Below are 15,651 nucleotides of genomic sequence, written 5' to 3'. Positions count from 1 at the left end.
CCATCTTAAATGTGTTTAGTCATGGAACTGATTTGCATGGATGTTGCACAAATCATCACAAGTCTCAATATCATATTGCACAAAACTAATAGGGAGCACAAAGTTAGTGAGCACTACACACATACACAGTGCTTGACTTACTCCAGGGCATGCCTTCAATCACCTTCTTTTATTATTTGTGTATATCAGAAACGTTTGTAAGAGGTAGAGGTTTGCACGCACAAATCAGTGTGTTTCACTGAGACACAAACAGGGCCCAACCAGCATGGATCCATCCACACTGTGTCCACGCTCTTCAACTGTTTATCTGTTCACCTATCCATTCTTCCTCATGTGTCTCGACTCCCTTACCCCTCTTTTTTCCTGAGGAACGAAAGCTCTTTTCCTCTCTCCACAGTGTGATGTCTGTCTGGTGTAATGCTGAATCCAGTGATTCAAAAAGAGGATGATCAGTAGTGTAATGCTGTGTGTTTCCGTTTATGTGCGTGTCTTCACCTGCATGTGAAAATGTTAACATTTATGATGTGTAAAGCCATTACAGAACTGTCCAATATGGGCTTCCTCAGTCAGAATGAACAAATACAAAGTTGTCCAAAATGTTTAAAAGAAAATCTGAAACAATATTAAATTGTTCCATTAAAATTTCTAGAACCCTGGTAGTTTGGGTTCCTTCTTCTAATCTGTTTAAAGAATGAAAAAAAGCAGAGGCATTTATTAGAGTAGCTGTAAATATAAAACCTTAATTAATAAAGACATTATATACATATTAAACGAAGAGTCCAGTTTTGGCAGGTGTCTGTTTGGCTAAATCTATGCGCAGATGCATTGTGCATTTGACCTTTATTTCCTGTCTCCTGTGGTGTGGCTCCACCTTCTCCTGATGACGCTTGGTGACAGGCCCAGAAGGTCAGGTTCTTCTCATTCCAGAAATGACCTAGAATGGAGAATTTTTACAAAAAAATCTTGTAAAAATGAATATCCCATTATTCATTGATATTTGATTTATTTTTTTTTAATAATAGCATTAACTTTACAGCCATTGATATTATCCCATGATTGTTTGTTCTTAACTCTTTAAAGTCCTGGGGTCTCATTTATAAAACAATTGTAAGATCATATTTTATCTTAAATTCCATGGATTTGTACCTATGTTAAAAGTCATGCACAAATCAGGGTCGATAAAACCTGACACTGACATGAAACAGTTAGTATATGTACACAAACTGAAAATGCTAGTTCATTCTCACGTCACCTTTTAGTCATGTGGGTGTTACATAAATAGGTACATTATGTGTTTTCTGAGTTTGATTAGACTTTTTTTGACTCACAAAGTTTCAATTTCCATTTTTTTTTTTATGTTTGTGTTCATGTATTTATGTTTGCATGATTTTATTTATTTGTGTTTATTAAGCAGGTCACAAGCAGGAAACATTTAGGAAATTTTTTTTCATGTGGATGAATGATAGAAACTTTTAGCAATCTAATGTCCACATTTAGGGTTCTTTTACATTCATCTTTATAAATGAGTCCTCAGAATTTTTACTTAATTATTTATCTTATATTAAGGACCTACAGTGAAACTAATAGTAAAGGTATTTATTTATTTATAAGATTGAAGAATGCATGTCTGGACTTGCTGAAGGAATCTTGGAGTTCGGGGGGTTAATTAAGTTTCAACTATGTTTAATTGACAATTCACAGATAAGATTTTGAGATGAGTAGCAGTATAAACATCAGTCCTTAGTATTGGCAGTGTTTTTCTAATTTCACATGTGAAGTGTAGCAGAAAAAGTCTTTTGAGAAGTGTATACTGAAGATCCATCTGTGGTTATTAGGCTTGTTACAGTGTCACAGTTTCATAGTTAGTCACAGTGTAAGATGTGATTTTCAAAATAGAGTTTCAAACGTATTTCTTTCTATTACAGTCTATGTGTTAATTTTTTTCTGTATATTATTTAGCACAGTCACCAACAAAACATTAACTAATTGTGGCTACTACTTTTTCTGGTAGTTTACTAGCTGTCTTCTTTAAAGGTTGTACAAACCAAATGTGCACATCAAATTGCAGTCATATTTAGTTTGGCAGTCATATTCTGGCACACAGTCTAGCCCACAGTAGCAAAGCCCAAACTGTGACAACTGCGATGAAATTCCTCCCAGGATTAGATCAAATCAGCTAAGTGGCAGTATTTTATAAACTAAAACACATGTTGATGGCAATCTTTTTCCCTACCGGTCATGCCATCTTGGGGTTTTTCATCATAATGCCTACATTTTCGTATCACATCCTTGCACAGACAAGAAAAAATAATAGTTTAAATGTGATAAGGGATTAAAACTACCCTCAAAAGGTAAATAAATTGTCTAAAACTATTATTTAAGGATAATGACACTGTAATATGTTACATTTATGTCAAACGTTAATTATTTGATTTTTTTAATGTTATTTTTAATACTGTGATATAGTGAATCTGTGATATTGTTATCATATTGTGAAAATATGAAACTCTATCATCACTACTGAGTAGAGCTGAGTGGTTTGTATGCTTATATAATATAACTTGGTGTTTTAAAACAAAATCCCTTTCCTTTTTTAGTTTGTGAAAAAGCTTATTCCGTAAGATAAAATGTTGCTGTGTCTACCATAATTGTGCTGCTATGCTAACTTTTGCTCTTGTTTTTAATCTGCATTTTGCCATCGCCTCTCTCTCCCTCTGGGATTTTGGGAACCTGTTGACCTTTGACTCCTCAATATAGGTCCTCCAGGTTAGCCTCATTGGTTTGATGCCCACCTGAACTGTTTTCTGCACACCTTTTTTTGTCTTTAATAACCTTTTAGCATGTTATAGAGTGGGGTGGGATGAGGGAAGGGCAGGTGCATTGTTTTGGTTTTGATGTACTGACTTCTTTTTTCTCAAGGCTAAAAAGTATGAAGCAAATAGAAACACACAATCTACACATCCAAGGATATTTTTTCATATTTTGGTTACTGCATGTATTGGGACAGTAGATATTCGTACATTCAGGTAAATAGATGAAATTAGTGGTGTGTAAAAAAGAGCAGAAACATCACTGACACCTTATCGGTATTGTAAAGGTCCTCCTGGCCCAGAGGGGCCCCGTGGACCACCAGGTTCTGGAGGAGTGAAGGGTGAGAAAGGCTACTCTGGAAATCCTGGATCACCTGGTTTACCTGGACAGAAGGGAGACACTGGACCACAAGGTTTTACGGTGAGTCGCATGGACATCAAATAAAGGATACTGGAATAATTCTGTAGCAACTGTTGAAAAGAGTTATGCTTTAATGAGGCTGAATGATATGACAAAATAATTTTTTTTACTTTTTTTTTTTAGAATATTGTGTGTATTGTCAATACTTAACACTGACTACTCCATTGTTACATTCAGTAGCAAGTATCAGTGTTGATTTCTTCAATTTTTTTATTAGCTGTCTGATTCTTTTTCTCCCTATTGTTCCTCGCTAAATATTTTCAGATTTTACATTTCATATTTTTGTAACAAAACACTATTGTTTTTCTGAGCAAATCTTAGTTGGTTAACTCACATTCTGATAAGGTTAGTTTATTACTTATTCTAATTGAAACTGAGATTACATAATTGAGATGTGTTTCTGGGAAAGGGCCCTCCTGGACCTCCTGGAACTGTCGGACTTAAAGGAGACGTTGGCCTTCCGGGCATTACAGGATTCCCAGGTCAGTCAAATCTAAAAGGTTCTGCAACGCAGCCAGTTTACAATGCTCAACCCTAGTCAGTTTATTTATCAGGGTAAATATGTTAGATTAAATGTGGTATGTTAAATGTGGTATGTTAAATCAGATTAAATGTGATATGTCTGCTCACTTCAGGACCTAAAGGTCAGCCTGGTAATTCTGGGCCTGCTGGTCTGCGTGGTGATCCCGGTGAACCTGGTCCTCCAGGTGAGTGCATCTATGTTCTTCCTGAATTCATATTCATTTTTTAAACAAATGTCTGATCTTACTGCTGCCGATGCTTCCTTTCAGGTCTTCCTGGTGACCCAGGTCAAGCTCCGGCCCCAATTGTGATAAAGGGTGTGCAGGGGCCTCCTGGTCCTTCAGGATCCCAAGGACCCCCAGGGCCACCAGGAAAGGCAGGACTGGAGGGGCTTCCAGGTAAGAGATTCTAACAGCAGCGGGGAGATATCTGTACTAGTAAACCTATTACCAGTTTGTTGAACATTACTCAACCCTTTGTTTTGCAACAAATAGCAATAGATGGATATTTAGTGTGCTAACTTTAAAACTGTTAAAGTGTGGGACTGATGTCACATCTTTTGTAGGTCAGTCTGGTAGTAATGGTGACCCAGGTCCTGATGGACCTCCAGGATTCACTGGTCCAGCTGGAAGGAAAGGAGAATCAGGACCAACTGGGCAGCCAGGTGAGTGCTTTCACCAGCCCATACACTGGTATTATGAATCAGTGAACTGACTGTAATTACATTCAATAGTAAAGATAGACAGCTGGTCTTATGGACTCACATTTGTATCCTTATATCATACTCCACTGTTCATAAAATGCTGATATAGTAGCAAGGTAAGGGTAGTAAGGGTGAAATGGTTTTGATCTGAAATCTGCAGTTGTATATACCACACATGTGACTTGAACTGTGTTTTGTTTCCTAATATAAGGAATGCTGCCAAATTATAATTATTAGCCTGTATTATTAGTATAATGTATACACTATTTCTCACTCCTATAAAATTGGCTACATGACACTCATGATATACTGTGCTGGAAAGTTCAACCCTATAACTATTTCATTATAATTTGACCATACATAAATTTACACTCATCAATCTCAATGCTTCAGGTCAGCAGGGTTTACCTGGCCCTCCTGGTCCAGATGGGCTTCAAGGGCCACCAGGTCCCCCAGGTCTGTCATCAGCAGCTCATGGCTTCCTGATTACGCGACACAGTCAGACTACAGATGTACCGCAATGCCCATTTGGCACCTCTCTGATCTATGATGGCTATTCTCTGCTTTACGTGCAGGGCAATGAGAGGGCACATGGCCAAGACCTGGGTGAGAGCACTGAAAAATCATCATCACTCATATCCTACTCACACAGACATACAGTCTCTATTCATCTTTTTTGTTTTATAGTCTTCCTTACTTGTTAGTTTCTTTTCCTCTTCTCTATTAATGTACAGTGTTATGCTCAAATATGAACCCCCTTCTTCCTCGCTATTCCCTGCTCTGATGCAGGTACGGCTGGAAGTTGTCTACGTCGTTTCAGCACCATGCCTTTCATGTTCTGCAACATCAACAATGTTTGCAACTTTGCTTCCCGGAATGACTACTCATATTGGTTGTCTACTCCTGAACCCATGCCCATGAGCATGGCTCCTATCCAGGGAGAAAGCATCAAACCCTACATCAGCAGGTCAGAGTCAAACACATCAATCCCTATATCATTATCATCAGGTCAGAGTCAGACACATCAAACCCTTCATCATCATCAGGTCAGAGTTAGACACATCAAACACTACATCATCATCAGGTCAGAGTCATACATCTAACCCTACATTATCATCGGGTCAGAGTCAGACACATCAAACCTGACATCATCATCAGGTCAGAGTCAGACACATCAAACCCTACATCATCAGGTCAGAGTCACACATCAAACCCTTCATCATCATCATCAGGTCAGAGTCAGACACATCATACCCTTCATCATCATCAGGTCAGAGTCAGACACATCATACCCTTCATCATCATCAGGTCAGAGTCATTCACATCAAACCCTTTATCATCATCAGGTCAGAGTCAGGCACATCAAACCTGACATCATCATCAGGTCAGAGTCAGACACATCAAACCCTTCATCATCATCAGGTCAGAGTCAGACACATCAAACCCTACATCATCAGGTCAGAGTCATTCACATCAAACCCTTCATCATCATCAGGTCAGAGTCAGGCACATCAAACCCTTCATCATCATCAGGTCAGAGTCAGATACATCAAACCCTTCATCATCATCAGGTCAGAGTCAGACACATCAAACCCTACATCATCATCAGGTCAGAGTCAGACACATCAAACCCTACATCATCATCAGGTCAGAGTCAGATACATCATACCCTACATTATCATTAGGTTAGAGTCAGACACATCAAACCCTACATCCTCATCAGGTCAGAGTCAGACACATCAAACCCTACATCCTCATCAGGTCAGAGTCAGACACATCAAACACTACATCATCATCAGGTCAGAGTCAGGCACATCAAACCCTTCATCATCATCAGGTCAGAGTCAGACACATCAAACCTGACATCATCATCAGGTCAGTCAGGCACATCAAACCTGACATCATCATCAGGTCAGAGTCAGACACATCAAACACTACATCATCATCAGGTCAGAGTCAGACACATCAAACCCTACATCATCAGGTCAGAGTCAGACACATCAAACCCTACATCATCATCAGGTCAGCGTCAGACACATCATACCCTTCATCATCATCAGGTCAGAGTCAGACACATCAAACCCTTCATCATCATCAGGTCAGAGTCAGACACATCAAACCCTTCATCATCATCAGGTCAGAGTCAGACACATCAAACCCTTCATCATCATCAGGTCAGAGTCAGACACATCAAACCCTACATCATCATCAGGTCAGAGTCAGACACATCAAACCCTTCATCATCATCAGGTCAGAGTCAGACACATCAAACCTGACATCATCATCAGGTCAGAGTCAGACACATCAAACCCTACATCATCAGGTCAGAGTCAGACACATCAAACCCTACATCATCAGGTCAGAGTCAGACATAACAAACCCTTCATCAACATCATCATCAGGTCAGAGTCAGACACATCAAACCCTTTATCATCATCAGATCAGAGTCAGACACATCAAACCCTTCATCATCATCAGGTCAGAGTCAGACACATCAAACCCTTTATCATAATCAGGTCAGAGTCAGACACATCAAACCCTACATCATCAGGTCAGAGTCAGACATAACAAACCCTTCATCAACATCATCATCAGGTCAGAGTCAGACACATCAAACCCTTTATCATTATCAGGTCAGAGTCAGACACATCAAACCCTTTATCATCATCAGGTCAGAGTCAGGCACATCAAACCCTTTATCATCATCAGGTCAGAGTCAGGCACATCATACCCTTTATCATCATCAGGTCAGAGTCATTCACATCTAACCCTTCATCATCATCAGGTCAGAGTCAGACACATCAAACACTACATCATCATCATCAGGTCAGAGTCATTCACATCAAACCCTTTATCATCATCAGGTCAGAGTCAGACACATCAAACACTACATCATCATCATCAGGTCAGAGTCATTCACATCAAACCCTTTATCATCATCAGGTCAGAGTCAGGCACATCAAACCCTTTATCATCATCAGGTCAGAGTCAGGCACATCATACCCTTTATCATCATCAGGTCAGAGTCATTCACATCTAACCCTTCATCATCATCAGGTCAGAGTCAGACACATCAAACACTACATCATCATCATCAGGTCAGAGTCATTCACATCTAACCCTTCATCATCATCAGGTCAGAGTCAGACACATCAAACACTACATCATCATCATCAGGTCAGAGTCATTCACATCAAACCCTTTATCATCATCAGGTCAGAGTCAGACACATCAAACACTACATCATCATCATCAGGTCAGAGTCAGGCACATCAAACCCTTTATCATCATCAGGTCAGAGTCAGGCACATCAAACACTACATCATCATCAGGTCAGAGTCAGACACATCAAACCCTACATCATCATCAGGTCAGAGTCAGACACATCAAACACTACATCATCATCAGGTCAGAGTCAGACACATCAGACACTACATCATCATCAGGTCAGAGTCAGGCACATCAAACACTACATCATCATCAGGTCAGAGTCAGACACATCAAACCCTACATCATCATCAGGTCAGAGTCAGACACATCAAACACTACATCATCATCAGGTCAGAGTCAGACACATCAGACACTACATCATCATCAGGTCAGAGTCAGACACATCAGACACTACATCATCATCAGGTCAGAGTCAGGCACATCAAACACTACATCATCATCAGGTCAGAGTCAGGCACATCAAACACTACATCATCATCAGGTCAGAGTCATTCACATCAAACCCTACATCATTAACAGTTGAGAGTCAGACACATCAGACCCTACATCATCATCATCAGGTCAGCGTCAGACATATCAAACCCATCATCATCATCATCATCATCAATAGTTCAGTGTGAGACACATCAAACCCTACATCATCATCAGATCAGAGTCAGACACATCAAACCCTACATCATCATCAGGTCAGAGTCAGATACATCAAACACTACATCATCAGGTCAGAGTCAGACACATCAAACCCTACATCATCATCAGGTCAGAGTCAGATACATCATACCCTACATTATCATTAGGTTAGAGTCAGACACATCAAACCCTACATCATCATCAGGTCAGAGTCAGACACATCATACCCTTCATCATCATCAGGTCAGAGTCAGACACAGCAAACCCTACATCATCAGTTCAGAGTCAGACACATCAAACCCTACATCATCAGTTCAGAGTCAGACACATCAAACCCTTCATCATCATCAGGTCAGAGTCAGACACATCAAACCCTTCATCATCATCAGGTCAGAGTCATGCATGTCAAACTCTAAATCATCATCAGACCAGGTTCATGCACATCAAATCCTAAATAATCATCTTCATGTCAGAAACATACAAACATACAGAGTGAAGTCCTTTATTTACAGTGAGGCATGATGTTCTTCAATGTAGTTATGCTGGGTGAATTAGTTTCCTAGAGGTGGATGGATTCCTCTTTTCCTCTTCTAGCACCTCAGTTTCTCCATTGTTATGAGATTTTTCTTGCCACTCTTATCTTGCTCCATGCATTCGCCAAATTTCTGAAGCTCCTATAAATATAGTAAATATAATATGTTTCACCTTGTGTGTAGATGTGCTGTATGTGAAGCCCCAGCTATGGTGATAGCAGTGCACAGCCAGACCATCCAACTGCCATCATGTCCAAAGTCCTGGGAGCCACTGTGGATTGGCTATTCCTTCATGATGGTAATTACATTCAGCTATTCAGGGTTTTTTTTTTTTTTAGAAGAGGTAAAATCCTAAAGAACATATTTTTGTGAACATAACACAAACAAAAATAAATCATAAGTTGGTGATATTGACAATAGCATGGCAGAAATGTTTTTTTGTACTGCATTTAGTATGTTTAATAGTCACAACTACATTGTTCTTATACACTACAGATAAAATAGTTTAGTCAGTTGTATTTATTTAGTTGTGTGTTAGGGAGTCTCGGCAGGTGGTAATGCAAGCTCAATTTTGGACCAAAGTGGGTTTAAAATAGCACTTGTTGCTTTGCTCCACTTACATCAGCACAGGATTTTTCATTTCTGAGCGTGAAAAAAGCAAGTGGGCAAGAGTAGAACATATTTGAATAAACCCAATCAAATTAGCAAAGCCACAGCTTTTTCCAGCAAATAATAATTTAAAATAGAGACCTTAGTATTTTATTGTATGCGTGTTGATGTGCAGTTTACATATATGCACAGTTTAACGTAAACTGACTATTTGTTCTCTCTTCTCGCCAGCACACTAGTGCAGGTGCAGAGGGCTCTGGTCAGGCTCTGGCCTCACCTGGCTCCTGTCTGGAGGAGTTTCGTTCATCTCCCTTCATTGAGTGCCACGGCCACGGAACCTGCAACTACTATGGCAACTCCTATAGCTTCTGGCTGGCCACCGTCGAACAGTCTGAAATGTTCAGGTAAACAAGTGCTTTCAAAATTCTATATGCAAATCGAAGGGCGATTTTTTAGGCAAGGATAGTTCAGCCTAGTCTGTGCTAATGAACAGGAGTCTTTAATAGCAATCATGCATCTGCACAGATCAATGCATGGGATGTGATTTATGTTTTTTTTCTTGTACATGAGAATGCAAGTTCATTTACAGCTGATGTTAAAAATGTAACCATGTGTATGCAGATAAAAAGATACTGAGAGTAATTATGAGAAAAATGATCAAACGTGATTGTCTCTGGTATGTTCACAATATAGGCCTACAGTTCCGTAATTTTAATTTGAAACAAATTCACTGCATTCTATTAAGTGTGAAAATATAAAACAGTGGTTAAAGGCTCTGTGTTACTGATCAGAAGGTTAGGGGGTCCAGCCCCAACACTGCCAAGCTGCCACTGTTGGGCCCTTGAGCAAGGCCCTTAACCCTCCCTGCTCCAGGAGTGCTATATCATGGCTGACTCTGTGCTCTGACCCTAACTTCCTATCGAGCTGGGATATGTGAAGGAAGAATTTCTTCTGTGGTTGACTGAATTGCACACTGCTGTCAACATCAAGGATAATTCCCTTCAGCAAAACATCACCAATAACAGTTCACAGCCCCACTACTGTGGCACTAATGCCATTTTTGTGGACTGTAATTCTTTTTATTTTGTCAATTTTACCTCAAACCATTTTTCACCTTTGCTACAACACTGACAGCTGTGCCCCCCCCCCACAGTCCAACATACACACACACACACACACACACACGTACACAGTAATAAAATACCCATGGTATAGCTGTCTTATTCTTAGACGAATTACAATTTAGTTTGTGTCTCCACGTCATGATTATTAAAGTTCATCTTGGTTTGTTTAACATGCTCTATGTTGTCCATGAAAAACAGTACTGCTAGTGGGCCACTGCAGCGTTTTATAGAAAGGTGGATTACCATATTTAGTTCTTTTATTCACAATATGCTCATACTGAACATCTTTTCAACACCCTTAGTACTGTATTTACTCTTCTACACCTGTATACTGTAATGGTTTACAATTACATTATCCAGTGTCACCCAGGAGAGGACGGGTTCCCTTTTGAGTCTAGTTTTTCTCAGGGTTTTGTTATCAATATTGTCTCAATATTGAGAAATTGAAGAGCATGCTTGACTCCTCCCTCTTTTCCCCTCTCAGGAAGCCACAATCTGAGACGCTGAAAGCAGGGAATCTCCAGACACGCGTGAGTCGCTGTATTGTGTGTATGAAGAGGACGTAACATAGCAATGCTGAATACAGCATGACCCCTTATCAGGGGTGATCACCACAGCGACTGCAACAGTTACATCGAGAACAAGTGGAATTCTAGTGGTGCATTATCTTCAAGTTCAACTCTATGGTGCTACTGTGCAACACAGCAAAAAACTGAAAAAATTACTAGTCTTTACTTTTTTAAAGAAGTACCTCATACAGAGACAGAAACATCAACAAAGGTGCCATGATGGATCAGTGACAAAAAAGTGCATTTTTTCCCTCCTTTTTTTTTGTTTTCTTTAAAAGAAATTTCTTTCTCATAGAATTGTGGTTGGTATGCAAACACCACATTTTTAGAGAGAAGTTTTCGCAAAGTACTGAAATTCTCTCCATGTTACCAAATCGGCACTTTGAACATCAATGAGAAAAATGCACTGAATAGTTACATTAGCGAGACTGCATTTTTTAATGCTTTATTTTTTTCATCACTCTTTTCTTTCTCCCACTTCTTGATGGTACTAACACTGCTGTATCCAAGAATTTATAACTACAAGCCTTTTATCTATTTTGTAAGTAATAAAATGTGTATATTGTGTAAAACGCCTTTTTAGTCTAAAACCTTAAACGGTACTTTACAATTAATTTTTTCGACTCTTTGGCACGTGTTCATTCTCTCACTCCATCAATCACTCTTTCATATTCTATCTCACCTTTTCACTTACACAATATTTGTACAAAGTAAACATTCTTTTAATGAAACAGTATTTTATATAAATATGAATATAAATATAAAGATATATATATATATATATATATATATATATATATATATATATATTTATATATATATATATATATATATATATATATAGACACCTAAGCTTGAATTGGCTGTGTATTATGTCATACAATTTAACTTCCTCATCATCCATTGCATTTACAAACTACTGACAAAGAGTGGACTTGATTTTTGGGAGCACCCTTCCCCCACACCAGGCACCCACTGAAATACACATCACGTTAATCTCTCATCTTCTGTAAGTGCTTTATCATAGTCAGAGTCGCAGTTAATCTTGGGAAACATGAGGTACAAGGCAGGAGTATGCCCTGGATGGGTCTTTTTTTTTTTTTTTTTTTTTGCATTTTCTGTGGTCAGTATCTTTTTTTTTATTACATTTACCTACAATTAAATTTCTTTGGAATCATCAGAATATTAGTATTTGTTATCTGCTTATACTACGGTGTGGTTTATATTACATTACACATGCAATAGCATTCAAGAGCCATTGATACCTTTGACCATTTTCAAGTTTCTTTTGAATTTAACTCATCATGAGGTGCAAGAATGTGTATTTTAATTTTTTTATCAAGAAAAATATAAGACTGAAATAAAGAAAATCTATGTTCACAGATATTTGTGTCAGCATTTTCAACAAATTTATGTCAACAGGTTTATGCAGTATTCAGTGTGCCTTTTTTTTTTTTAATCTGAAGTATGCAAAGAGCATGGCCAATAAAGTTTTTATGTAATGTAACTGTATGTTGCCAGTGTTGCATTTTGACCCAAGGTTTCTTTTACATGTACTATATATTGTTGACAGAAAGGCATTTACATTCAAAAGCCACTGGAGGGAGTAACACATTAAAGTAATGGCTTTAGTCTGAGTTTAGAACTATCAGGCTTGACCTTTAACCTTAAGCTTGACCTCAGGGCTCTGCATATATACATTAGTGGCTAACACAGCCTTGTGACCTTGTTTGTGGAAATCTGTTTTAGCTCATACTTACAGCTGTGTGAATACCAGTAGATGAGTTACCCCAAATCTGAGCACTTGTGTAAATGATAGCTTTACACACGAATAGACATTCATTCAAGTGTAGAGGATTAGAAGCTCTGGAAGGGGAAAATAAACATATACCTAGAATTTATTTTCTTTCTTGCTCTCATCAACTTTTTTAGTTGCCCATGATCTTTGGCTGCTAAGCCACTGAAACTATATTGGATCAGGGAATACCTCACCTAGAAGACAGGTTTCTTCAAAGATTTCTTTGGATGAATAATGGTTCTAGCTATATAAATAGATTCTGTGTGGAGAGTTTTTTTCAGGATGCTTTTTATCTAAGAGTGATTCTCAATCCTGTACACTCTTGATTAACTTGATTTGGTTAACAAGACTGAGCTAGGTTGAAGTGGATGGGTTGGAACAAAACACTGATATATGGAGAATTGGGTATATTGCATTAGCTTGTGATAATAGTCTTCATCAGCACAACAAAATGCTCAAGGAACAGCTGGCTGAGGATACAGGATGATTTGAATGAGAGCCATTTTAATGATTTATTCCTCAGAGTTTCACAACCTCAGGGGCCTTAATGAAAGGCCAAATTAAGCTGGAGATCCAATAACCTGTGTTGTGACCAAATTACACACAGTGACTAGAACGATGCTCACAGTGGATCAAATGAAAATGATCCTAACCCTACGCAAGACACATTCGTACTCAACCATTTAAGAGATCTCCACATGATTCATATAAAATTATAATTATATCTAGCACTGACTAAAATAACATGTCGAAGGCCTGTTTTCCTCATTGTGATAATAAGAAGCAAATCACTCCGACTAACAGAAATGAACTGCGATAAAATACCACAGATTAAAACAAATTCTTACATTAGAGTAACACTCTTTTCATCGTTACTCAGAGTGCAGAAGTTGCCAAGTAAAACTCGATCAAGTTTCAGTTTAATTTCAGATTTGCATTTGGAGCAAGCTGAATGCCTTGGCTTTCTTAGCTGATCTTGTTTTGCCAACCTGGCAGCCTCTGCAGCCATGGGTCAAGCGTAATAGTAGTTGCAGTGTTTGACTATGCACAGGCAGAGATCGCATCTCCTTGACTTGAGTGACATGGACAGTTGTAGGGGATGCCGGAGAGGTGTAGCAGGTATACTGGGAATTAGGCAGAGAGAATTATGTAGATGAAGATTACTATACATTTAAGACATGTTTGAGTGTGTAGGAAAACAAGATTCCACTTTTTTCACTGTTAATTGCCACTAAACCACATCATTAGTCATAGCTAAAGCTGGTAAGACAGGGACTTGCCAGAATCATCCACTCCTAAACCTATGTGCTTTGCCAGGCCACTCAGCACCCTTCAGTGGCACTGCTGACTGAGGCGCTTATGATTAAACCTTAGCTTTAGGTCAAGCATGTTTGGGCATCAAAATAATGAGAATGGAATGGTGTGTCTAGGTTTTTTCCACCTTGACCTCTGCATTTGACAGCTGTGTTTCCAGGGATTGGGCCATACAGGAGGCTATTAATTCATAACCTTTTCGATAATGAGTTCCTTAAGAGAGCACGGACTGCAGGCAAATGCCCATTCGGACTGTTTTGAAACTCAAGTCCACTACGGGAAATACTACATTCCTCGAGAGGAGTCTAACTAATTACCCTGCAGCCATATATGAAATGAAGGCCAGCTATCACATGCTACCACTGATCTGAAGGTCCACACAGGGGCTTGCACACACATATACACTCTTTCGCCTTCCCTAAAGTGGACAGCTTGCCTTTTAATGACGCAGAAGATCTGTCAACAAGTAGTGGTTCACCCCATTTGCTATCTGGTGACGCAGATCAGGGTAGCGTCCAAAGTAATCTGATGAGGGCTTGCAATTTTACAGTTTTTTAAGCATTGATGCTCAGCAGGTCACACCATGCTGCTGACATGGCTTTAATTAGGTTATGATTATAGAACGAGGAAAGAGGATATTCAGTATGGCTTGCCCTTTGATCACTTCACTTCATTTCTGTCATGGTGAGGAAAAAGTTCAAAAGGAGATTTGCAATCACTGACAAGAAGCTGGCTATAGCTACTACATCTATATTCACATTTCCGCACAGCGCAACCGTACGGAAATGTTAGAAGTTACATTAGAAGAAATGATAGCTTGTACCCATAAAAGGCTACACAGAACTTGCCTTTTAGCTCAGAACCACATTTTAGCACCACTGTTTTGGGAAGAAGCAAGAGAGACGTAAGGCACACTTAAGGCTTGTAGGAGAGGTTAGAGGGAAAATCTCTCTTCCTGAAACCTGGTCATCTGGATGATGAACTCACTGACGTCTGCAGCACATTATGGAAATAATTACTGCTCTCATGAGGCATCTTGTTAATGCACGTGTATATACACACACGCACACACACACACAATCATGACAAATATGCATGGAGCTTCTGAGAAAGGTGCTGACCTCAATTTAAAAGTTTATCTACATCGTCATCACCACGCAGGCTGCTTACTGGCCAGGAAACTGAGTGGCCACACAGAGGTGGTGGAATTACACTCAATGTTCCCTCTAATTTTTTTTCTTGCTGAGCAAAACCTACTTATATTGGGAACAAACTTTTGAGCAGAACTACCCCATGAGCAAAAAAAAAAAAAATGCAGAAAAATGCAATGCTGTTATTAAGGTTAGCTTTGAACAGTGATTACAGTGTTAAGTAAGGAATAAAACAT

The 15,651-nt window shown here is 39.1% G+C and overlaps 1 protein-coding gene and 1 long non-coding RNA gene across 2 annotated transcripts in view; one reads left to right on the top strand and one right to left on the bottom strand.

Annotated features, from left to right (window-relative positions):
* Positions 1-12,538, top strand: part of col4a5 (collagen, type IV, alpha 5 (Alport syndrome)) — a 51,168-nt gene extending 38,630 nt beyond the window's left edge. The window contains exons 41-50 of the mRNA XM_026936327.3: positions 3,098-3,231; positions 3,641-3,713; positions 3,867-3,938; positions 4,023-4,151; positions 4,319-4,417; positions 4,850-5,062; positions 5,246-5,423; positions 9,034-9,148; positions 9,691-9,863; positions 11,068-12,538. Of these exons, the coding sequence (XP_026792128.1) occupies positions 3,098-3,231; positions 3,641-3,713; positions 3,867-3,938; positions 4,023-4,151; positions 4,319-4,417; positions 4,850-5,062; positions 5,246-5,423; positions 9,034-9,148; positions 9,691-9,863; positions 11,068-11,149 (1,268 nt within the window). The 3' untranslated portion in view covers positions 11,150-12,538. The remainder of the gene's footprint in view (positions 1-3,097; positions 3,232-3,640; positions 3,714-3,866; positions 3,939-4,022; positions 4,152-4,318; positions 4,418-4,849; positions 5,063-5,245; positions 5,424-9,033; positions 9,149-9,690; positions 9,864-11,067) is intronic.
* On the bottom strand, positions 324-3,214 carry LOC128318093 (uncharacterized). Its single transcript, XR_008301589.1, has 3 exons — positions 3,080-3,214; positions 839-934; positions 324-495 (listed from the first exon to the last, which is right to left on the bottom strand). It is a non-coding gene; the product is annotated as an uncharacterized LOC128318093 (long non-coding RNA).
* Positions 12,539-15,651: the final 3,113 nt, after the last annotated feature.

This window comes from Pangasianodon hypophthalmus, chromosome 4, assembly GCF_027358585.1.
Source record: "Pangasianodon hypophthalmus isolate fPanHyp1 chromosome 4, fPanHyp1.pri, whole genome shotgun sequence".
Lineage (NCBI taxonomy): Eukaryota > Metazoa > Chordata > Actinopteri > Siluriformes > Pangasiidae > Pangasianodon > Pangasianodon hypophthalmus.
Note: the sequence above shows the minus strand (reverse complement) of the source record. Positions and strands in the feature narration are given on the sequence as shown.